General features: G+C 56.3%; 1 protein-coding gene and 1 long non-coding RNA gene across 5 annotated transcripts in view; one reads left to right on the forward strand and one right to left on the reverse strand.

Moving 5' to 3' along the window:
• Positions 1-12,479, reverse strand: part of LOC129544338 (uncharacterized) — a 31,320-nt gene extending 18,841 nt beyond the window's left edge. Inside the window, exon 1 of one of the 2 annotated variants that reach the window (XR_016035527.1) lies at positions 12,350-12,479. This is a non-coding gene — a long non-coding RNA (uncharacterized LOC129544338). The remainder of the gene's footprint in view (positions 1-12,349) is intronic. The other variant, XR_016035528.1, reaches the window with a different exon arrangement.
• MLLT6 (MLLT6, PHD finger containing) lies at positions 1,306-24,044 on the forward strand. 3 transcript variants are annotated; one of them, XM_088829028.1, is made up of 20 exons: positions 1,306-1,742; positions 2,968-3,047; positions 3,526-3,580; positions 3,811-3,920; positions 4,895-4,998; positions 5,255-5,348; positions 7,784-7,957; positions 8,864-8,959; positions 11,449-11,668; positions 12,210-12,824; positions 13,280-13,461; positions 13,695-13,803; positions 14,975-15,041; positions 15,230-15,375; positions 15,860-16,057; positions 16,161-16,249; positions 17,377-17,726; positions 18,125-18,215; positions 19,420-19,776; positions 20,017-20,185. In XM_088829028.1, the coding sequence occupies exons 1-20, from the start codon at positions 1,634-1,636 to the stop codon at positions 20,113-20,115; spliced, it is 3,345 nt and encodes a 1,114-aa protein (XP_088685154.1). In that variant the 5' UTR covers positions 1,306-1,633; the 3' UTR covers positions 20,116-20,185. The 3 variants fall into 3 exon arrangements, with proteins under 3 accessions (XP_088685154.1, XP_055263688.1, XP_055263689.1); XM_055407713.2 differs by lacking the exon at positions 20,017-20,185 and adding an exon at positions 20,192-24,044 and having other exon boundaries at positions 1,310-1,742; positions 7,781-7,957; XM_055407714.2 differs by lacking the exon at positions 20,017-20,185 and adding an exon at positions 20,192-24,044 and having other exon boundaries at positions 1,312-1,742.
• Positions 24,045-24,237: the final 193 nt, after the last annotated feature.

Genomic DNA, 24,237 nt, shown 5'->3' on the forward strand with positions numbered 1-24,237 from the left:
GTTCCGGTTGAACAGGTGCTGGTGAAAAGGAGGCGGTCCCGGCGGAAGAGTCGGCCAGGGGGGCCTGCGCTGAAGCGGGGGCAGCCTCCTCCACCCTTAGTCCTCCTGCCGGTTTCCCCCTCTCCTTTCTGTCTGCCCCTCCCCCGCAGGAAGCGTTCTCGGCCCCGACGTCTTTGAAGTGTCGCTGAAGCCACCAGGACTGCCTTCTCCCCTCTGCCACCCCATCTCACGCTGCGGGAGTGTGACCTTTGGTCCCTGCGGGCGTCCACCCCCCCTTTAGGAAGTAGGGGGGGCAAGTTTCCTCCCCCTTGCTCACAGCGGTCTTGGGGATGAAGCCTTCGGACTGACTCCCCCTCACTTCTTTCCCAGATCCAATTTCTGGGACTTTAATACTTTGGGGCGTTGTGTGTGAATTTATGTTGTGTGTTTGGTACGTGCGTCGAGTTCAAGTGTAACTGGGTTGTTCGCGAGCACTTACGCAGCAGTGGCTCCCTAACTCGCTTGGGTCTCTAAGCGCGCCTGCGGGGCTGGACCTGGGGTCTGTGCCCCTCTGGAAAGGTAGGGTAGTGTGGCTGTATGAGGCTGAGTGAGTGTGTGTATTTGTGGGGGCCTCGCTGTGCTTCCGAGGGCTCTGAGTCCCTGTGCGAGCGTGTATGTCTGTGGGCTGAACCGGAAGCTCCCCGAGGGCAGGCATACCCGTTTGTTCATTGCTCTATCCCAACGACTGCACATAGTAGGCATTCAACAAATATTTGTAGAAGGAAATGAACACATGTGTGAGTGTAAGTGTCTGCTCTCCAGACAGGCTTCCGAGAAAACAGCCATTGAACGACCATCCAAAAAGCCCCCCCACCCCGGACACCAAGGGGTGAGGAGCCCACGTCGCTCGCGCTCCTTCTAGCGCCCCTTCCCCTGATCTCCACCTCCAAGTTTCCTTGGGGTTGAACAGTCGCAGAGAGGACGACCTGGGCAGAATCGGAGACCCGGGACCGAGACCGAAGGGCAGGCAGATGGAGGGCTCAGGAGCGCCAACCGAGAGCCAGAGGAAGAACAAGAAAGAGGGAAAATGAGCGCGGAGCAAGCGAGCGAAAAGCTCCCTACCAAGCCAGGCTTTGTTCCCTGAACCTAAGACTTTACCCGGCGGCGGGCGGCGGGCGGGCCGGGAGCGAGCGAGCGGAGGCGCGCGGCCATGGCTGCCGCGGCCGGGCAGGGGGGCCGGGGGGGCGGCGCGTGAGCGGGCGGCGCGGGGCGGGCGAGCGCCCGCGATGTGCCACTCGGCGCCTCCCCCGCCGGGCCCGGGCTGCGCGGAGGCTGGGCGGCCCTGGTAGCTGGGCGCGCGGCGCGGAGGGGGCGAGCCCGGCGCGCGGGTCTCATTGTTGCGGGGGGGGGGGCCCGTCGGGGCATGAGGGCGAGAGCACGGCGGGGGGGGCGGCCAGACAGAGCGAGCGAGGAGGAGGAGGAGGAGGACGCCGAGGAGGAGGAAGGAGGAGGCAAAGAAAAGAAGCGGCGGCGGCGGAGGAGGAGGAGGAGGGAGCGAGGAGGCGCGCGGCCCCCCGCTCCCTCCCTCCCCCCCTGACCCCCGACCCCCGCCGGCCGGGCCCCCACCCCAGCCCCGGAGGGAGCTCATGGGAGTATGAAGGAGATGGTAGGAGGCTGCTGCGTATGTTCGGACGAGAGGGGCTGGGCCGAGAACCCGCTGGTCTACTGTGATGGGCACGCGTGCAGCGTGGCTGTCCACCAAGGTACGGGGGTGGCCGTGGGGGGCGGCGGGACCCTGGGGGCGGCGTGCGCGGGGCGCCCCCGGCCGCGCCCTCCCGAGACCTCCTGCAGCTCGGGCGCCCCTCCCCCACCCCACCTGAAGCGGAGGGAGGCGTCGGGGGGCGCCCCCCGCCCGGTCCTGGAGGACCGGGTCAGGCATTGTTTTCGTGCCTATTGTTCCAGTCCCGCGCCCCCCACCCCAAGTTGAGGGAGTTTGGGGACAGTCTAGAGGGCAATGAGTGCACTCTCCGCGCCCCACACCGCCGGTGTCGGGGCTGCTAGGAGAATGTTTACCTGCGAGGTGTCCCCCTCCCGCCCGGTTATTTTGGTCTTGGCTCTGGGAGGGAGAGGTCAAGGGGGGGTCATCCTCCCCTCTTGCTTCCGGATACTGGGAGGAGCGGAATTGGGAAGGGAAGAGAAGGGTCCCAAGGGAGAGGGGACTCCTAAAATCCTCCCGGGAAGAGCTTCGGATAGAGAGAGGTTGCGCAGGGGGCCGGGAATCGAGAAGAGGGAGGTTTGGAGTTTCCCCCAGCAGCACATGGTTCGGGAGTTAACTCCTTGAGGAATCTTGCCGAGGGCGCAGGCTGGCATCTCCCGCCTGTCTGGCACAGCCAGCTGGGCCCCCCCTTCCTGGGACAGCCCTTAATCCTGTCGCTGTCGGCTCTTCCCGCCTCTCTCCTATTGGTTACCTGCAGTGCACCTGCCCTCGGCCTTGACTTTTGACCTGTTCCTATTATAATTAGAAGCAGAAGATGAGGTCCCTTAGACCCTCGACTTATCCGCCTCTTCCATTACTGGCCCTTTAAGAAATGCCCCCCCCTCCATAACAACAAAACGTGTTTCACTATCCTAAATGTTGTTCCTCTAATATTCTCAGTTACTGATGATGAGGTCTGGTCCTAGCAAGAGCTGGGAACCAGAAAGCTGGGTGCAGAAAGGGCATTGGGGCGGGGTGGGATCTTCTAGAAGTTTAAAGTCAAGGTCTCAGACTTCCCACCGTTGCGTGGAGTGCTTGGTTATGTGGTTGAAAGCTGGGCGTGTGCTTTTGGGCATTCCTTGTGGTCCTGCTGTCTTGTGAGTGACCCCCAGACAGGGAGCAGCCCCCTGGCTGGAACTGACTCTGGTTTGTTAGTCACCCCCTACCCCCGTTACTCTGGGAAAAGCCACTGGTGACAGATTTGCTTGGTGATTCTCCTCCCTCACCCCCAGCTTGCTATGGCATCGTCCAGGTGCCAACAGGACCCTGGTTCTGCCGGAAATGTGAATCTCAGGAGCGAGCAGCCAGGGTGGTGAGTTTGAAACTTCCCTCTCCTCTCATAAATACCTGAGCATCCCCTCCCTCCCCAGTGAGCTAGGGAGCTCTGAGGCTGAGGCTGGGGTGGGAGTGTCACACAGGACTTCCTGTTTCCTGCACACCTCTATCACCAACCCCATCTCTCCCTCTGCTTAGCCCTCACTCTGCCTCACCACAGGCACCGGGCCTTTTGTTTTCTTGTTTGTTTGAGCTTTTTATCATGGAAAGTTTCCAACCTATACAAAAGTAGAGGGAATACTATAATTCTTCTCCTGTTGATGAGGCTCCCCCATCTTCGATAACTATCACTCATGGTCAACCTGTTTCCTCTGTACCCCCACCAGTTCCCCCTTAGACATCTAATCATTACATCCTGGGGCCCTCTGAATGTATTCAGGGAGGGCTTAGCTCAGCAGACACCCCCTTTAGGAAAAGCCCATCCCCGAAACCCCTGTGCCCCCTTATATTGGCAGAGGTGTGAGCTGTGCCCACACAAAGATGGGGCATTGAAGAGGACCGACAATGGAGGTGAGGGGGCTGCTGAGCCCTATGGCTCATCTGTTGAGGTCAGATAGACCCCCTGAGCAGGGTCTGTGGGCAGGGGTGGAAGGCAAAGGCTGGGTTTCCCTTCCCTTCCCTGGCTCGCAGTCGAGTCTCATGGGAAGGCCGCGGAGGAGGGGACCGGCCACAGCGTGGGGTGGAGGGGTCAGGGTCTCTGGCTGGCCATGGCAGCTGAGGCCGGCCCCACACCACCCCAGGCTGGGCCCACGTGGTGTGTGCCCTCTACATCCCTGAGGTGCAGTTTGCTAACGTGCTCACCATGGAGCCCATCGTGCTGCAGTACGTCCCTCACGATCGCTTCAACAAGGTCAGCGACCCCTGCGGGCCCCATGCCAGTCCCCCGCCTCCCCAGCCATGCTGGGTCCCTTTCCAGCCCTCTCTTCATCCAGTGCGATTTGATTCTCTCCCACCTACACTTGTAGGGAACTCAGGAGGTGGGTAGGCACCTTCCACTGACAGACGCATGCTCATGCTCAAGGGAAATAGCAGGCTCCTCTGTAGTCCTGCCTGAGGGTAGATCTTAGGGGGCAGTTCACTTATTCATTCCCTGAGCATATTTTACGGAGGGGCTGCTATGTGCAAAAACTGGGGCAAGATGCTGGACACACAGTGTTTAGTATTTATCAAGACAGATGTGTTCCCTGCCCCACAGAACTCCCACTCCTGTGTGGGACGACTGTAGATATCACTAAACAGGCAAAGTCAATGCAGTGTGTGGTAAGTGCGGTGAAGAAAACAAGGTACTAAAATAAAGAATACCCCGCACAGGGGCGGCAGTGGGTAGGGGGGGAGTTTATTTTAGATAAAGCAGTCAAAGAAAGACATTTTGGTTGAGGCCTGGGGGATGAGAAGGAGCCAGCCTTGAGAAGTGGGGAGAGTGCCAGGTTCTAGGTGGAAGGAACAGTATGTGCGAAGGCCCAGAGTTGGGGCTGAGCTCGCTGGGGAGGAAGGCAGACGCAGTCCCTGGCCTCACAGTACTCAGCATCCAAGGACTGTACTATCCAGTGTAGCAGCTATTCGCCACATATGGCTATGTAAGTTAGTTAAATACAATTTAAAATTCAGTTCCTCAGTCACACTAGCCACTTTTGCAGGGCTCAGTAACCCACGTAGTTCATGGGTCCTGTATCAGACCGTGCAGTCTAGAACATTTCCATCGTCACAGAAAGTGCTATTGGATAGTCTGACATAGGATCGTGGGGAGAGGATGGAATTGAGCAGGGAGGCCAAAGGATCCCTCAAGTAGAAGAGAGGAGGGGACGATTGCCCTGTGTCCTGCAGACATGTTACATCTGTGAGGAGCAGGGCCGGGAGAGCAAGGCGGCTTCAGGAGCCTGCATGACCTGTAACCGCCATGGATGTCGACAAGCTTTCCATGTCACCTGGTGAGACCCTTGCCTTCCCTGCATCCACTCCTTAGGGTTCTCTGGGATCCCTGGCCAGCTGTCCCAACCTTCTCCTGAGATTTGCCATGGATGGCTGCCAAATGGCTTCATCCTAGCTTCTGTCTCTTTGGAGATGATAGCAGTACTTCCCTTGAGTGGTCTTGGCTTTGCCCCAGTAGGGGTCTTGGAGGGTGCAGGGGAGGTGGCTGGTCTGGTTTGAGACCACATCCTTCTCAGGCTGACCTCTCTCGATTAGTGCCCAAATGGCAGGCCTGCTGTGTGAGGAAGAAGTACTGGAGGTTGACAATGTCAAGTACTGTGGCTATTGCAAATACCACTTCAGCAAGATGGTGAGTTTCATCTGGGCGTGAGTGGGTTGGTCAGCCATGGTTTAGTGGGTATGGACTCTAGGGTGCCTGGTGCTGGGAGGACAGAGGAGGAAGGAACTATGTCCCTGCCCTTGAGGAGCTCACCATTGGATGAGGAATAAATTTAGGTACAGCCTGAGGGGTGTGAATCAGAGTTGAGCCAAGCAGTCCATCCTGGAAAACAGAGCTCAGACCCTGCCTATCAGAGTCCAGGAGGCTTCAAGAAAGAGGCAGCATTTAAGCTGAGCCAACAATTAGAGCCAACATTTGTGGGGCTTACCATGCCCCAGCCTCTGTACTAATCTCTTTATGAGTGTGTGTTTGTGTGTGTGCGCATGTGCATGTGGGTGTGCGTGCTCTTGCAGGCCTCCCTAAGAACTAGGTGTACTGCATTTACCCATTTTACAGATGAGTAAGCTAAGATCCACTAAGGTTATGTGACTTATCTCACAGTTGGTATGTGGGATTTCGAAAAAACAGTCTGAAGGTCCTCAGGAGCCTGCCAAGAAAGACAGGAATCCCAGGCAGAGGGATTGACATGGATAAAGTCCCAAGATAAGAAAGACCATCCATAAGCAACAGAATAGGATGTTTGGTAGGGACAAGGCAAGAGATGAGGTGAAAAAGCTCAGGCAGGGCCAGAGCTGGACTTGCTTCTGCCTCAGGTTCAGGGGCCCACGGAGAGGTGGGAGAAGGGGTGCTAACCCATGTTGGTGGAGAGACCTGCATGTTTCAGAAGCGGTGGGGTGTCCTGGCTAGGTATCCTGTGGCCTGACTGGGAAAACAGCTTGGACCTCACCCCCAGGCCACAGGCTTGTGAGGCTGCTTGTAAGCAAGAGGGTAACATGATCAGATTTGTTTTTTAGGAAGATTACCCTGGCAGCCACTGTGAAGCCAGATCCAAAGGGCTGAGGCTGGTGACTAGGAGACAGCTGCAAGAGAAGGGGGATGGAAGGATGAGGCTGGATTCTAGAATTATTTCTAGATAGACTTGCCTACATGTGGGGGTGGCTGAGGAGGAGGAGTTGAGGGTGGCACATAGGATCCTGGCTCTTGATGCTGGATAGATGGGGCTTGAGCTCCTCAGCCAGTGGAGTGGACTTCCAGCATACATCCTAGTCTGCCCCAGAGAGTCCCAGTTTGTGCCTGTTGCCTTGGTGTAATTATTAATAGCTCCTCCTTTCATTTTCAAAAGTGTCTTGGTTTGGATAAGTCATAAGGTCACCTTGGTTCAGGGTTTGATATCAGCTTGGGGGCTTCCCTCATGGCTCAGGTGGTTAAGAATCCAATTGCAATGCAGGAGATCCAGGTTCGATCCCTGGGTCAAGAAGATCCCCTGGAGAAGGGAATGGCAACCCACTCCAGTATTCTTGCCTGGAGAATTCCATGGACAGAGGAGCCTGGCGGGCTACAGTCCATGGGGTCGCAAAGAGTCGGACACGACTGGACGACTAACATGACACTCAGACAAGGTAGGGAGCTTGGTTTGGAATATAGCAGGTGTCAAGTGGAGGTGTTCAGATTTTGTGGCTGTGTTCAGATTTCAGGTCCTCATAGGTGTGGCAGCCCCAGGTGTATAAGGCTAGGGGTTGGGGGCTCAGGTATGAAGAGAACCACGAAATGGGGAGTTTAGAGCTTAGCAGAGTAGGAGTGATGCCTACTGCTGGGGAGCCACTGGGTCAGATGAAGCCTGAAACTAGTCCTTGAATTTGACAGTTGGGAGTTTGTGGGTGATCTTAGAAAGAACAGCTCTAAGTCTAGGACTGGTGAAGCCATCAGACCAGGCACTGGGGAGTCCAAAGCCCTTGCTGGGAGGAATGGTAGCACAGGGGTTGTTTGAGTGTTCCTTATGGATATTTCCTTGCCCTGTTCTTAAGGGCAGCAGATCCTTTGGGACGAAAGGAACCACTGTTTGGTGGAGGGCCAGGAAAAGAAGTGAAGGGGTGATGGCTGGAGCATAGTGTCTGGAGGGAAGGATGGGGTATGGAAAGCAGGGGCTCCCATGAGGGCCACACTGTACATCCTCCATCCCAGGGAAGGAGGTTGAGGTGGGCCGAGGTTGAGAGCCTGAGAGGGGCTAAGAGGGTACCATGGAAAGAAGTGGTGGAGAGAGAGACACGGGCCCGAGGCCCACCTCCATCCATGCCTGGTATCTGGCTGGGGCCGAGATTCCCCATCTCTTCAGGGCCTCAGTTGCTAAATCTGTGGCCTGGATAAGCCAGCTGGGCAGACTGTAGGATTTCAGGTCAGGGAATGCACTCTTGTTGAGGAGAGTATCATTAAGGACACAGGGTCCTCTTGTGACCAGGCAGGGTGGGGGTGGGGGGTACTGACCCCCAGGATCGCCTGATCTTCAAGAACGTTTTTCTAAGCTGCGGAGGGGAGGGTGTGGCAGTTCCTCTCAATTCTCTCAGCAGAAGACATCCCGGCACTCCAGCGGGGGCGGGGGCAGCAGTGGAGGAGCAGGAGGAGGAGGGGGTGGCGCAGGGGGAGGCAACAGCGGCTTTATTGCTGGCCGGAGGAGCCGGTCGGCCTCCCCATCCGCCCAGCAGGAGAAGCACCCTTCCCACCATGAGAGAGGCCAGAAGAAGGTAAGAGTCTTCTCCCCCTGCCCCTCCTGCCCACATTCACAAACACCTGCTTCTTGCACAAAGCCACCACAGGTATCCCAGAGGTGGTAGTGCCTGCCCCCTTCCTTCCTCTGAGGCCACTGAGGACCAAGGGGGTGCTGAGGAAGTGACCTGCGAGGGTCACAGAGGGTGAGGTGAAGGCCTGGCTTCCCTGGGGCTGTTTTTATCTGTGTGGTTCCTCTGTCGTCCTATGATGTGACAGTCTCCCCAGAGACCCCAGCACTTGCCCTGTACATTTGCACATGTCTAGCCGTGTGGCAGTTTGCGGTACACATGCCTGCGTCCCCAGCAGCTACATGTTACAGTGTGCCTGGCTCCTATCCCCCTGCACAGCTCCGTGTCCCAAGGGGACACCCTTACAGGTGTTTGCCTCCATGTGAGGTATCCTGTGTCACTGGCATGATAATGGGATAGGTTATTTTTAGCAGGCAGTGAGGATGGACTTCCCTGGTGGTTTAGACGGTAAAGAATCCGCCTGCAATGTGGGAGACCTGGGTTCGATTGCTGGGTTGGGAAGATCCCCTGGAGCAGGGCATGGCAACCCACTCCAGTATTCTTGCCTGGAGAATCCCCATAGACAGAGGAGCCTGGCGGGCTACAGTCCATGGGGTCGCAAAGAGGCAGACCTGACCGGAGCTTAGCACAGCACAACACACCGGAGGATGGCGGGGAGGAGCTGTCGGCTCTCAGAGGAACCTGCCAGGGCCACTCCTGTCCAGCCAAAGTCCCCCAGTCCCTGCATAGGGGGAGATGGCACCCACAGAGCCTTGTCCCTGAGAGGACCCCGCTCCACACATGCATGTGTCATGTTTATCCTCACCAAGACTGTTTCCCAGCATCAGTGTCTGGTCCCTTCTTCCTCCCCAGAGCCGAAAGGACAAAGAACGCCTTAAACAGAAGCACAAGAAGCGGCCTGAGTCACCCAGCATCCTCACCCCACCTGTGGTCCCCACTGCTGACAAGGTACCATTGCTTACACCCAGGAGGGGCAGCCACGGCAGCGGGAGGGAGGCACAGTGTGAAGGGTTAGGGCGTGCAGCCCTGGGAACCCTTGCAATTTCACGTTCATATGACTCTGCTCCACGCCCCACACTACTCCTGTTCTAGACCAGGAGGGGCCTCTGCTCCTCAGCCCCACTAGTCACTGACCAACCAGGAGGGGTGGGGATAGAGGGGCACCACCCTTCCTGCAGGCTGCCAGATGTTCACATCTGCCTCTGTCCAGGCAGAGGGCCTTAGCACTGGGTTCCTGTTTGCAGATACTGTACTCATGGCGGTTCTCCGAGTTTCTGGGGCCCATTTCTCCAGAGAGAGGCAGAGGACCCCCTCACTTTCCACCCCTCTACACACATATCAGGAGGCTGCTCAGAGCCTGGTCGCCTAACCAAAAGCCCACTCCATGCAGGTTGGAGGGACTGAAAGTGTGGCCCATGGTGGTTTGCAGGGCAGACTCATGAACCACACCCTGAGACCCCCTAGTCATCCCACCTTCCCAGTAGGGGCATGGCATGGCAGACCTGACTCCAGAAATGGGCACCATCTGGATAAACAACTGGCAGGCCCTACCCAAGGCCAAGGAGTTGCTAATCCAAGCCAGAACAGCCCTCCCTGCCCCTCCTTCTAGCCAGTTCTCCCCTCACCCCCGGAAGGAGAACGGGCCCAGAGACACGGCTTCCTCCTGTCGCCATTGTTGCCCGTTCACCTCCACCGGCCTCAGGAGGTTGCCAGGGCTCTGGGCATCTTAGCAGGAGACTCAGGTATCAGGTTTCCAGGGTGATGTTGCTGTGGCAACTGTCCCAGTAACCCTCTCCCTTCCATGCTGCCCAGGGCTCACCTGGAAAAGCTTGTCCTTGCCCTCTGATCTCTCCCTGGGGTCTGCAGGCAAGGGGAAGAAGTGGGCCAGAGATCTAGGAGTGACCCCAGTGGTTGGACTTCCCTGTGGACATGTTGGAGCCTTCTGCCCATCCCCCTCCACCCACCCCAGCATTTCAGCCACCCCTCCCCCTGGGCCCTCTCCTCCTTTGCTCTCAGAACCACATCTGGCTCCCTTCAGAACTCCAGCTGTTGAAAAGAACAAAGAAAAAGACAGAGCCAAGGGCTCCGCCCAGGAAGGGGCAGCACAGGGTGGCTCATCCTCCTCTCCATCCTCCCTCTGGCATTTGTTCATGTACTGGATACCTAGTCTCCACCAGGAGGAAAAGCCATCCCTGACTGTTACTACAAAGCCCTGACTCACTCACCACATGCCAGGCTCCCTTCTGGAACAGGGGGATGGTGGAGATGTGTGGGGATTTGCTCACTTAATCTTCAAAATAATCCAATGAAGTAGGTATTTTATTAACCCCATTTAATAAATGAAGACACTGAGGCACAGAGAAGTTAAGTAATTTGCCTAAAAGCACAATGTTAGGGAATAGTAGAGTTAGGATTTGCAGCCAGGCAGTCTGGCTTGAACGCCTGTTCTCAACCACTACAGGACACTCTGCAGTGTATTGCTAGCAGCCGCGCCATCAGAACTGTCATCGTCAACCCCATACTATATATCTGCCATTATGTTCCTCATGACTCTCCAAATAGGGATAATTAGCCCCAGAAGGACACTGAAGCTCAGTGAGGTGGAGACCACATAACATACATAGTGGTAGACACCAGGTTCACAGATCCCAGGGCCCGTGCTCTTCCAGCCACTGCTGCCGCCCTCAGACATGGGGGCCAGTCTCTCAATACAATGTGGCAGCTGTTGACATGGCTGATGTGGGCGGGTACAGGGCATCCAGGAAATAGAGGACAGAATGATTTGTTCCACCACAGGTAGCTGTCGGGTGACTTCACGGAAGAGGGGGCTTTTGAGCCGCATTTTGAAGGAGGAGATGTTTCCCAGGAAGAGGGAGGCTAGGCTCTCTGGGCAGAGGGCTTGGCATGGAGGCTCAGGTTGTCTGGAGAGGGCGTGGAGTAGCTAGGGAGCAGAGTGTCAGCCAGGTGGCTGCAGCTGGGGGGTGAGCAGGGAGCGAGTGGCGGGGACTGGAGAGCCCAAGAATGGGGCCAGGGTAGCCCATTCTCCCTGGAGTCCCTCTTCCCTACATTCACCACTTCCCAGCACACGTCCAGCCCTCTTAGGCCTAAGTGTTTCTAAACTGAATGACTGAGCAGATGCATACTTTTGAACAGACTCGGACCGTTTTCATCTCTCCCTTGCATGAGGCGAAGGACAGACAGCTTCTTGGGCTCAGAGCTCCAACTCTTCACCCCTAGAAGTTACAGAGCTGCCTCTCCATCTCCCTGGTCTAGGAGCTCCCACCACCATCTCCTTGCCCCATAGTCCTTCCTGAAGCTTACTCTGAGCTCTCCCAGTAGAGCCCTAGGTCCTGTGTCCCTGGGGCTCCACTCCCAAGTCAGGGTGAGCACAGACCCCCAGAGCTGGCTCCAGCCTTCCTCTCTCCTCCCTCCCTCAGGTCTCCTCCTCGGCTTCCTCCTCCTCCCACCACGAGGCCAGCACTCAAGAGACTTCTGAAGGCAGCAGGGACTCCAAGGGGAAAAAGTCTTCCAGCCATAGCCTGAGTCATAAGGGGAAGAAGCTGAGCAGTGGGAAAGGTGTGAGCTGCTTCACCTCCGCCTCCTCCTCTTCTTCCTCTTCCTCTTCCTCCTCATCTGGGGGACCCTTCCAGCCTGCAGGTGAGTATGGGCAACCCAGGATGTGGGAGCTGGGGAGGAGGTGGGAATGGGACAGTCTTTGGCCATGAGCTTTTCTAGCAAGGCCCTTTGCATATTGGTTTACATCTCATTTGCTTCTTAAATTGCCTGGTGGGGTGGGAATCCCCATCAGTGACTCCTCAACACTCCCTCCTCTCTCAGGGTGGAACTCCCCTCCCATCTCCCTTAGGGCCCACCTCTCCAACCCCCATAATGTATTCATTATTTCCTGCACTGATGCTGTCAAGTACCATTTTTAAAGCACTGACACTAATCTCCTGTAATCTCTGTAGTCATCCAGTGAGGTCAGTAGGGTGGGAGCTATTCTTCTACTTTGTCACAGGTGGGAAAAGCTGGAGGGTGGGGATACGCTGGTCCCAGGACACAGAGACAGTGGTAGAGCTGGGACAGGAAACCCAGCTTCCCCACCCCTGACCAGAGCTCTCTCCACTAGTACACACTGGGAGCAGGAGGGAGGCAGGGGCTCTGGGGTCCAGCTGTAATTCCGTGTCCCTCTCTGCAGTTTCGTCCCTGCAGAGCTCCCCAGACTTCTCCGCATTCCCCAAGCTGGAGCAGCCAGAAGAAGACAAGTACTCCAAGCCCACTGCACCCCCCCCTTCAGCCCCTCCCTCTCCCTCAGCCCCCGAGCCCCCCAAGGCTGACCTCTTTGAACAGAAGGTGGTCTTCTCTGGCTTCGGGCCCATCATGCGCTTCTCCACCACCACTTCCAGCTCAGGCCGGGCCCGGGCCCCATCTCCTGGGGACTATAAGTCTCCCCATGTCTCGGGGTCCGGGGCCTCTGGAGGCACCCACAAACGGATGCCCACACTGAGTGCCACCCCTGTGCCCGCTGAGGAGACCCCTGAGACAGGCCTGAAGGAGAAGAAGCACAAAGCCAGCAAGAGGAGCCGACACGGGCCAGGCCGTCCCAAGGGCAGCCGCAACAAGGAGGGCACTGGGGGCCCAGCCCTTCCCTCCCTGCCCGGCGCCCAGTTGGCTGGCTTCACCGCCACTGCTGCCTCACCCTTCTCTGGAGGTTCCCTTGTCAGCTCTGGTCTGGGTGGTCTGGCTTCCCGTACCTTTGGGCCTTCCGGGAGCCTGCCCAGCCTGAGCCTGGAGTCCCCCCTGCTGGGGGCAGGTTAGTGACCCTTGGGGACCAAGGGTGTCTTAGGGCCCAGCCAGTCTAGTGAGGGGACAGAGGCATAAACATGCAGTTAGAAGGAAATGGGACAGAAAGTGCTCCAGAAGACAAAGGACGGAGGTGACAGTCACCTTTGAGACACTCCCCCATACCCATCTCCTGCATGGTTGTGGTGGGAGAGATTGCCAATAGGACTTAACCAAGTTTGGGTTGGGGAATTAGAAAAACTGGGAATTCTTCAGGCTTGAGCAGGGCAGTAGAATAAGCAGGCTTGGCAAGTAGATGTCACTCGGGCAAGAAGTGACATCTTTGCAGCAGGAGGGTGAGACTGGTGTGTGGCAAGATCCAGGGGAGTGTTGGCCTTGGAGAGAGCTGCTCCAGCCACTTGTCTGAGGAGGGGGCAGAGGAGAGGTGACTCTAAGCTTCCCTCTGTGTCCTTCTTGTGTCTGTAGGCATCTACACCAGTAATAAGGACCCCATCTCTCACGGTGGTGGAATGCTGCGGGCTGTCTGCAGCACCCCCCTCTCCTCCAGCCTCCTGGGGCCCCCAGGGACCTCGGCCCTGCCCCGCCTCAGCCGCTCCCCATTCACCAGCACCCTCCCTTCCTCCTCTGCTTCTATCTCCACCACTCAGGTGAGGCCTTACTCCTGGGCTCCTCCATCCCTGGGCAGGTGGGGGACAGCCTGCCGAGGACCCCAGCTTTCCATGGGAATTTGAGAGATTGGGCCTGATCACCACCAGAACTTCTCCCTCTTTCTGGTCCTCTCTCCTCCCCAGCACACCTGGTCCCCTCCACCCCGCTGCCCACAGTTGTGCTCTAGATCCAGGAATAACCACCAGGCTGGACTCTACCTCCTTTCCCTCAGGTGTTTTCTCTGGCTGGCTCTACCTTTAGCCTCCCTTCTACCCACATCTTTGGAACCCCCATGGGTGCCGTTAACCCCCTCCTCACCCAAGCCGAGAGCAGCCACACAGGTATGTGAGTCTCTGACCCTTTTCCCCTTTCTTCCCAAAGGGGCACCTGTCACCTGCTTGTCATCCCCAAAAGGACTGGAGGGCTTTCTGGCTATCCCCCACCCTCTGGCCATTGCTGACCCTGCAAAAAACATCCCACATATAACAAACCAGAGTACATCACTTGCACATCAAAACCCCGTGAGGCGGTGGGGCATGACCGGGAAGAATTACTACTACTCCATTTCACAAAAGCTGAAGGCAAGAGACATGAATGACTTGCTCAAGGCTCTTGAAGTAGGCAAAGGTAGAGCAGCAGCTGAAATTCTGGTTCCTTGGCTCCACGACTAGTTCTCCCACCACTGTAGCAAAGCTCCCTGCTGGCCTCTTAGTGAGTTCTTGGGATTGGCGATTATAGAGATCCCACTAGTTGGGCAGCCGGCTCTCCGGGTATTCAGGAGTTAAGGGGGCGGGTCGCAAGCACTCCTCCCTCTCCAAGTTGAGTGAACACAGTGCTAGAGAGCTGATTGGTGCAGAGGTACCACCTGGCTGGTTGAGGGGCGGGGCTTACCATTTCAGGTAAGCCTTAAAGGGGCGACTCTGACTCCAAAACTAAGAACCCTACGGAGTAGATGACTGTATTTTCCAAAACCCAAATTGGAATTTTGTGGCTCAGCATAGGGTTTTGCGGTCTAATTGTGAGTTTATTAATATAAAACATTATAATAGCTACAGTAATTAAGGGCTTGCTACATGGCGGCTAAACTGTTCAGCTTAACACTTCACGTTTATTACCATATTACTTCATAACAGTCACTTCGGAAAGGTTAGTTTTAAGCCCACAGTCACATAGCAAGTATCCAAGTTCAACTCAGGACTGTCTAGGCCCCAAGTTTCTGTGACTATGAAGTTATAAATTTTCCAGGAAAAAGTTGGGAGAAGAAGCTGAAAGTAGCAAGGAAGCAGAAACCTTTCTGCCTAGAGGAGGAGGAAGAGATTTAATAATTTTGCCTCCCCAGGGGCTGGGTTTTCAGGGCTCCCAAGAACTAGACCTGCCTGTCTGGGGGTTGGGAGATCCTGGGGGAAGAGGTCGGAGGTAAGGTCCCAGATCCGGCACCCACTTCCCAGGCGGGGACTTTGGGGCCGACTGCACCTCTTCCTCGCTGATCCCTGCCTCCCTTCTCCTTCCAAGAGCCAGACCTGGAGGACTGCAGTTTCCGATGTCGGGGGACCTCACCCCAGGAGAGTCTGTCTTCCATGTGAGGGAGAGGGGGGCGGCTTGGGGGGCAGAGGGGGAGCTGGACGGAGGGTGGGGGTGGGGGCGCGGTGCGGAGAGGCAGGCGCGCGGAGAGGGTGGGATCCAGAGCGGATAACTGAAACCCGCGAGGCGGGAGGCTGGAGTCGGGGAGTGAGGTGATTCTGAGCCGTTTTTCCCTTCTGACCCCAGGTCCCCCATCAGCAGCCTCCCGGCACTCTTCGACCAGACGGCGTCCGCACCCTGTGGGGGCGGTCAGTTAGACCCCGCTGCCCCCGGAACGACTAACATGGAGCAGCTGCTGGAGAAGCAGGGCGACGGCGAGGCCGGCGTCAACAGTGAGAAAGGGGTGACATCGGTCTGGGTGGCTGTCCTAGGACCCCCAGACTCGTTCACCTTTCTCCCCGAGGTCCCCAAAGGTCTTTTAAGGTTCCTCCTGCGGCCCCGCCCCTGCCTTAACTGTGGCCCACCCCAGGCCTAGCCTTTAACCCTCGCTGGGACCAGCTCCAGGCCCCGCCCCCTCTACTCCCGGCTTCTGGCCCTCAGGACCTCGTGGCCCTGATCTAACTAAGCCCCAATTTCCGACCGCCCCTTCCCTCCAAGCACTGGGCTTCCACCCCGAGCTTTAGGCACCACCTGTGGTCCTCACACCTTTGGCTCCCCAGGACTCACCTGAGTTCCTGGCTAGCCGGAGCCTTCTCTGCTAGGTCTCAGTCCGGTTTCCTTTGCCAGGCCCCGCCCCTGGTCACCTGGCCCCGCCCCAGCCTTTGCCCCGCCTTCCCAGGCCCGCGGGGCTCAGGCGCTCTCGCCCTCTGTCTGCAGTCGTGGAGATGCTGAAGGCGCTGCACGCGCTGCAGAAGGAAAACCAGCGGCTTCAGGAGCAGATCCTGAGCCTTACGGCCAAGAAGGAGCGACTGCAGATTCTCAACGTGCAACTCTCTGTGCCCTTCGCCGCCCTGCCTGCTGCTCTGCCTGCCACGAACGGCCCTGTTCCTGGGCCCTATGGCCTGCCTCCCCAAGGTAAGGGGCCCCCACCCAGGCCGGGAATGGGGGCCTCCGCTCTGCAGCCGCAACCGGCCCGGACTCCAGCCGCTGAGCTCCTTCCCTGATCCCCCTTCCTCAGCCGGCAGCAGCGATTCCTTGAGCACCAGCAAAAGCCCTCCGGGGAAGAACAGTCTGGGCCTGGACAACTCGCTGTCCACGTCTTCCGAGGTGGGCGCCATGGGGAGGGGCACGGGGCGGGGGGTGGGGCTGGAGCGGGGAGGTTCAAGGGCCTCCTAGTTGTACTTCCACCTTGCTGGGCTGTTGGAATCTGGGCAGTGAAGCGATTGGCTGAGTAATTTCGTCGACTGACCCTTTCATTCCTTTACTAAATAAGTGATAATTAGGAGGTGCCTACTTAAGTCCAGTCATTGGCTAAGCAAGCAGTGAGCAAATCGGACAGAGTCCTGCTCTTGGAGACAGGCTCAATTCAAGAAAATCAATAATTACAAGTAGAGAAAAGTGCTAAGATGGAAATCATTTAAGGGGTATGAGAAAGAATGGAGGGTGGGATTTTTCTCTGGATGTAAGATGGTTAGGGAAGGCAACTCTGAAAAGTGTTTGTGAAGACTTTATTATAATTTATTTTAGCCACACAGAAAACAGTCCCTGTGTAATTGGTGGTGGTTGGGGTAGCAGTTGCTGTTATTATGCTGTGGTTATTATTGAAATTAAACAAAGTGGGTTCTTGTTCTCCCTACCACTTACTGTGTGACTTGGGCAATAATAATCATAACAGCAAACAATAATTGCATCCTTGCCCTTTGTCATGTCCTGGCCTGAGACTTTTCAAGCACTGGTATGTTTAGTCCTCACAAGAAGTTTATAGAATAGGTTATCCTATTAACCCCGTGTTATGAATGAGGAAACTGAAACAGAAGATCCACCAAAGACATTAAATTGTGGGCATGGGATTTGAGCCCGTCTTTAAGTTCAACTGCCTGCAGAGTTACTGAGCCTGTCTAAGACCCAGTGGTTTCATCCATTAACAGCAGTAGCAAGTTAGTACAGGTCAAGCACTGAACCTTCGGTCTGATTCACTAGGTGGTCACTATACCACCTTCACTCTTCAGTGTTAAACGGGCATCATGGTGGGTGCTGGGGCCCCAGGAGGTGATTTGTGAAGACTGGATTCTTAGCCTTTATCCCTGGGCACTGCTTCTTCCTCCTGGGTGGCTTTGCTTGCGAGTAAAGTGGGGGTGACCATGTGAGAATGCTGGTGGGTGCTGGGCCGGGGGCCAGAAAGGTCACGCTGGCCCCCTGCCCCTCTGACCCCTCCCTTCCCCCTCCCTCCCCAGGACCCACACTCAGGCTGCCCGAGCCGCAGCAGCTCGTCGCTGTCCTTCCACAGCACGCCCCCACCGCTGCCCCTGCTCCAGCAGAGCCCTGCTACTCTGCCCCTGGCCCTGCCTGGGGGCCCTGCTCCGCTCCCGCCTCAGCCACAGAATGGGCTAGGCCGGGCACCGGGGGCAGCGGGTCTGGGGGCTATGCCCATGGCTGAGGGGCTATTGGGAGGGCTGGCGGGCAGCGGGGCCCTGCCCCTCAATGGGCTCCTGGGGGGGTTGAATGGGGCTGCTGCCTCCAACCCTGCAGGCTTGAGCCAGGCTGGCGGGGCCCCCACGCTGCAGCTGCCAGGTTGTCTCAACAGGTGAGGGAGAGCTCAGCCTGGGGAAGGGGATGGGGAGGCTGGCTCTGGGAGGGACACCCCCCTACAAACACCCACAGTCCCTCAGAAGGGAAGCTGTCCTCCTGTCTTACGGGGTCTAGAATCCAGTCGCCTCTTGGCCCCAGCTTCTCCTTAGATGTAGACATGAGAGCCCTCTGGATGGTAGCTCTTCAGGGACAAAAGTCGTCTGTTTATTCCTTGTGTCCTAGCTGAGGTTTTCCCTCTGGGGAAGTTTTCCTGTCTCACATGTCTCCTCCCACCATCCTCTCTGGGTTCAGTCTGTTTCTCTCTCCACCTGGGCCTGAGGGAGAGGGGGAGGGAGGGCCGGGAGGAGTGTTTGCCTGTCCCTCCCATGGTCTGTGTTTTGTCCCCTGCCTCAGCCTCACCGAGCAGCAGCGACATCTCCTGCAGCAGCAGGAACAGCAGCTGCAGCAGCTCCAGCAGCTCCTGGCCTCCCCACAGCTCACCCCGGTAATGCCTCTCCTCCTAGCTCTGCCAGAAAGGTCTCAGAGGGTCTGGGCCAGCCCAGGGAGGGCCGCCCCAGGCTGGGAAGGGAGCCCCAGGCTGGGAAGGGAGTCCCAGGCTGGGAAGGGAGTCCCAGGCTAGGAAGGTGAGACTGCTCCTGTGGGAGTGGGGCCAGGTCCCTATGGATCATGTGAGGACAAAGGGCAGAAGGGTTCCTCTTGGGGGCCCCTGGGCGCTGGGGAAGGAATGCTGTAGTGGCCCTAGATCACATCCCAGCAAGAGGATCTGGAGGGAGGGGAGCCCTCAGTTACTGAGCATTTCCATTCCCAGCCCCAAGGCTTTTCAGTGGGGGAACTTCAAGGTCTGCATAGAGAGGTAGCTGAGCAGGTGACAGACACATCCTCAACCAGAGCAGCCCCTTTTAGGTCTTTCTTGTGTGTTGAGTTCTACTAAGAGTTCCTGGGAGAAAAGGATTTCTTCCTTCTAGAAAGGAGAGAGTTGTTGGGACTTCGCTGGGTGGTCCAGTGGTTAAGACTCTTTGCAGAAGGCACAGGTTCAATTCCTGGTCAGGGAACTAAGATCCCACATGCTGTGCGATGCAGCCAAAAGATAAAAACATAAAAGTAAAAAGGAGAGAGTTGAAAAAAAAGCTCTCATTTTTATATAAAGAAACATGAGAAAGATATACAATAAACTAGCTCAACTGGTTACCTACAGAGACCAGATGGTAGCAGGAATAAGATAGCAAGATTTCTTAAGCCTTGAGAAATTGTTTTGGGTTTTGGAACACTGAGAATGCTTTGTCTATTCAAAGCAAAAATAAATGAATCTTAAGTGAATAAAAAAATAGAGAAGTTGAAAATTATTAACCTCATTCAGTGTTCTTCAACTTGTGGTCATGCCACCCCTGGGGACATCTGTCTTTGTCATAACAACTGAGGAATTGATTTAGTGGGTGTGGGGGAGGGATGTTAGACCTCCTGCACTTGACTGGTAGTACCCCAGCTGACAAACACTGATGTTGTGCAACCACTTTCTTGTCCAGATGGGGAGACTGAGGCCCAGAGTGGGGAGTTAGCGATGGAACCTTGACTGTCTCCCGGGTCTCTTGCCTCATAGTACTACTAGTGAGATGGGATGGGGCCCAGGCCACTCAGGGTAAGATGACCCCGGGGACCACTGGCCAGTAAGCCATCTGGCCCCCTTGCAGGAACACCAGACTGTTGTCTACCAGATGATCCAGCAGATCCAGCAGAAGCGGGAACTGCAGCGGCTGCAGATGGCCGGGGGCTCCCAGCTGCCCATGGCCAGTCTGCTGGCCGGAAGTTCCACCCCGCTGTTGTCCGCGGGCGCCCCTGGCCTGCTGCCCACAGCATCTGCCCCACCTCTGCTGCCCGCCGGAGCCCTGGTGGCGCCCTCGCTCGGCAACAACACAAGTCTCATGGCCGCAGCAGCTGCAGCCGCAGCAGTAGCAGCAGCAGGCGGGCCTCCAGTCCTCACTGCCCAGACTAACCCTTTCCTCAGCCTGTCAGGGGCGGACGGCAGTGCCAGTGGCCCCAAAGGAGGCGTGAGTAAGGGGTCTGGCTTAGGGGAGGGGCTGGGAGTGGGGCAGAGGGACTGTCCTGTCTCCCTTCTCCTGGAGAGAGCCATTGGAAAAGGCTGTTTCCTCTCTGATTGAACCATTTAGAAAAAGATGATGCTCTGGGTGAGCCATTTCAAGAAAGGTATCCCTCCTTCTGAGGGCAAAGAGCCAGAGTCGGGGGGCCCTTGGCCAGCACATGCCTGCTTAACTGGGCACCCTATGCAGGACAACTCTCCCAACAGATACACACACACACGGAAGTTGACCCTGGTGTGCAGCCGTCAAAGCCCAGCCCGTTATTGCACCCAACATCAGCTTTCTTGACCCAGGAAGCTATTCTCAACTGGGTGATCGGACCAGATACCTCCCCAATCCCCAGTCTCCCTTCCTCTTTTTCCAGACTGCTGACAAAGGAGCCTCAGCCAACCAGGAAAAAGGCTAAATTCACCCACGCTCCTTTAGACCCCACAAGCGGAGGGGCAGATCCTGGTCTGAGGGGTCCCAGCCTGCAGCGGGCACCTGCACCCCAACACTGGAGAGCCCCGGAGCACGTGCGGAGGCCTGGGGAGTGGGGGGTGCTCCCGGTGCCATGGACTGAGACCCAGAGGGGAGCCCTTTCCATCTGCCTCCCCCCCCCACCTCTGCACTGGCCCCTTTGTGAGGGGCTCAGGAGGAGGACAGGCTCCAAGCCCGCCTAGGAGCCCTCACTCTCAGCGAATGTTTCAGGGTTCCCTAGAGAGCAAAGTGGGCCATGGCATAAGTGGGGGGTTGGTTAAACCCCCCACATAAAATGGATCAGCACTTGAGTGGGAAAGGTGGGGACTAGGCCCTGGGCCTGCCCCTGCGTGGAAGTCTTTTATGGAAGAAGGGGTGACCCTACTTAACCAGTTTCTACCCAACTTGGGCAGATGGTAACAGGGCTCCCTTGGACTGTTTCTTGCTGGGCTCCTTCCCCTGCCCCCCACAAGGGTCACAAGCTGTGCTTGTAAAAGCCCACAGACTAGGGGGCCGAAGAAGGGGCAGGATGGCATCAAATTTGGCCCAGGCCTCCCTACCTCCCGGGGGGTGGGTCCCAGTGATGGGCTGGGGGAGGGCAGGGGGTGGGCGACCCAGCCCCCTTGGTACCCTGCCCCTTGTTTGCACTATTGGATTTAGGAGTGCCGAGGGTGGGGAGATAGAGCTGCCTGACTCAGAGAGCGTGTGTGGGTATGCCTGTGCACTGTGTGTGTGTGTGTGTGTGTGTCTGTCTGTCTGTCTCCCCCTGGTCCCCAGGCAGCCGAGGGCAGGGACAGGAGCAGTGCCCTGATGAGGCAGTACCAGAGGGGCGCTCCTAGCTCGTTTGCACCCTCTCACCTCACCAACTTTGGTCCCTTTCTGGGGCCCAAATGGTTAACAAAAGCCAGAACTGTACTCCAATATTGGAGAGTAACTGGGGGCCGGGGACTTTAAATCAGGGTAATATCCTGCCTTTCCTCCCCCAGACTCCACATGTCTCAGTGCCCCCGCAGCGCTCCCCTTCTACCACTGATAGTTGGTCCTGCTTCCCTGGCACAAGGGGTGCCCCAGGGATCAGGGGACAAGGCGAGGGGAGTAAAGTACCACTTCTTTTAGTGAAAACTGCCTCCCAGAATCAGCCAGCCTGCCTCCCTGCACCCTACCCCTCCTCACCCCCACCAGCCAGGGGAGACTTATGCTTAAATTGACCTAACAACTGTCCCTTCACCCACCAGCTATTTCCCTGGGGTGCAGTGGGCAAGTCTCACCTTAGAGTCCCCACCTGCCCAGAGCCTTTGGTGACCAAGGCTAAGGGCTGCTGGGGCAGCCAGGAGAGGGGCGAGGTTGAAGCGTGTGTCCGTCGTGCACTGGGGTTGGAGCCGGGCGGAACGTGGCCAGCTTCCTGATGCCCACGTTTAGTCAGTCTCTTTGCATGTGTGGATTCGTGTGCGTGTGTGGGTTTCTGTTTGGGTTTCTGTTGTTGTTGGTTTTGTTTCTGTTTTGTTTTTTTTTTTTAATAAAGAAAAGATGTGTATATTTTTGGCAATGACAGAAACGTAGTGCAGATATATTTTTGCCTGTGCTGCTCAACTGGTTTTTTTCTGATACTGAAAATAATATTAATATTCCTGTTGATAAGACTTTGTAAGATGTTAGGGAGCTGATAATGGAGGGGGTGGGTGGGAATCCTTCAGAGGCAATTTCTTAGGCACTTGCAAGGGCTTGGGGGGAGGGGGGAGGCAGTTGTGATGACCTCAGAAATACTCACTTTTTATTAATGCTAAATATCAGTTAGAAAGGAATGATAGAAGTCAGCATTTTATTCATCTTCATCTATTAAGCTCTCTAACTCCCTGCCCCCAAACCACTGAAAAGAAAAATAACCTTCAGAGATTCTTAGAAGAGTTGCTCATTCACACCCACGCTCTTGCCCAAGGCCGACCCACTTAGAACCAAAGTCAGCTTCTGTTCTGGACAGTGAAGGAAGTCGATTTACCCCAAGGCTGCCATGGCAGAAAGTGAGAGGTCCTGGAACCAAGACCTCCCCTTCCCTCCAGCACCCTAGAGTCTGGGGTTCTCATCTCCAAGAGTCTGTTTTCTGATTTTCCCCAGGCTGGGGTGCAGTGGCGGGTAGGCAGGTTAGATTTGAAGAAGGGTCCCAGGCTGCGTATGGATTGGTGCAGTCCCTCAATTTGGGGCAGGGGGACATGAGAGAGGTGGTGCATTTCCCCTCTCATGTGGGTGGGAGGTGAGCTTTATAATAAGAAAGGTCTGGAGGGCTTCTGGACACCAGTGCAAAGGGCATGGCTCTTGAGCCCCCACCGTCTGCTCCCAGCCTCAGTCCCTTTTTCTAGGATGAATTTGGATGGGGAATAGGAAAGGATGCAGATTTATAGGTGGCTCTGTCTAGGGGAAGGGAAGGATGTGGTTTGCAGGGTGGAAGTGGAGTTTGAAACTGCAGAGTGGAGCTCAGTATGTCATCCCCTTCAGTGTGGAGGTGTGAGTGCGGTGTGGGTGCAGAGCCGCTGTCTGGCCTCACAACGAGTGCATGAATGTCAGAGCTGGAAGGGACCTGTCTTTAGGATCCTGCGAGCCAGCTCCTTGCCCCACAGGTGATAGCTCCAAGCCTGGGGCGGGGGCAGGGGCTCAGGGGCAGAGCCGCGACCAGTCCTCAGGACCCTGGCCTCCTGGTCCTGGCTCTCCTGCCCCACTGCACTGCCTCCGTGTGGCTGTCCATCTGTCCCTGTGTGTGTGGTGTGCAGTGTGAGTGCAGGGTTGTGCCCAGGGTGGGGCGTATCTGTGAAGCACTGACTCTTAGCTCAGAGCTGATGGATCCTCTCCAGAGACAATGACACTTTAAAGGTTGCCTTTTCTTGTCTAAGTGTTTCCAATGTGTGTGTGTTTTCCCTTCAGATTCCTAGGTGTATTGCTGCCTCCAGGTGCCCTTACCTTGAGGCTGATGAGAGCACGCCTGCCCATTCCTGTCCTGAGTTCTAGGGAAGTACTCCTAGGAAGGGCCTCGACAGTGAGGGGAGCCAGAGTCTGGTAAAGAGAGAGAGCCAGCTCTGAGAAAGGGTGACCTCCACGCTGCCTTTTCCCAAACTGGAAATGCAGACACGGGCTCAAAGACACCGGCTCTGCCTGCCAGCATCTTCCTTGGTGTGTGCTCGGCAGAGTCAAGGGTAGGCAGCTTGCTCCCAGTTCTCCTTTATCCCATTTTCCTGGGGAGAGGTGCCTGGAGGGCTTTCGGTCACTTCAATTGGGAATCTGTAGGAAAATGGGGCGCAATACCCTGGCTTCCTCCAATCACATCAGTCCAGATTAAAAGTGTGTCTGGCTCCCAGTCCCTTTGACTTGATCTACTGAAAAGCTGGTGATGGAGGGGTACCTTCCTCGCCCTTAGTTCACGTCCTCCAGCCCAACTTGGGATTTAGGTGGCGGGACTGGAGACCCAAACCCTGGCTCCCAGCCTGTCACCCTCTTTGCACCCCAGCCTTTCTCAATGTAGCAGACCCTTCCTAGGGGAGCAGGGAGGGGAAGCCACAGTTTGCAAACCCAGGAGCTCCTTTTACATTCTTTGTAAAGCCTCCTTTATATCCTCAACCCAAAAGGCAATGCCCCTCCCCTGCCACCTCTAAGCCTGGAATTGTGCATAACCCGGATCTTGTATCTTTGTATAACGGATGTTATTTGTACGAAGGGCAGTTCGTAAACAGCACTTGTTCTTTTAATAAAAGAATGTTTTACAAAAAAGAAAACAGATTTTGGTTTGTCTGACTTTACTGAAGGGAAAGAGAGGTGGAGGGCCAACTGTGGGAGCCTTGGGAGGGGATGGAGGTGGGGGTGGGCAGATGGTCTACTAACATTTCTTTAAGTACTTGGAATAGTACTTCACAGACCAAAATGTACAAAATACCCAGGTTGCGTACTGAAAATCAGATACCTTTGCTC

The sequence above is a fragment of the Moschus berezovskii genome, chromosome 20 (assembly GCF_049115385.1).
Source record: "Moschus berezovskii isolate FMDL1 chromosome 20, NW_MosBer_1.0, whole genome shotgun sequence".
In the NCBI taxonomy this organism is placed as follows: Eukaryota; Metazoa; Chordata; class Mammalia; order Artiodactyla; family Moschidae; genus Moschus; species Moschus berezovskii.

Excerpts from the sequence above, each read along its gene's own strand:
- MLLT6 (XM_088829028.1), top strand. The coding sequence starts at position 1,634 with ATGAAGGAGATGGTAGGAGGCTGCTGCGTATGTTCGGACGAGAGGGGC. Across the intron at positions 15,042-15,229 it reads CAGGAGAGTCTGTCTTCCAT|GTCCCCCATCAGCAGCCTCC; the intron begins GTGAGGGAGAGG and ends TTCTGACCCCAG. Across the intron at positions 16,250-17,376 it reads CGCTGTCCACGTCTTCCGAG|GACCCACACTCAGGCTGCCC; the intron begins GTGGGCGCCATG and ends CTCCCTCCCCAG.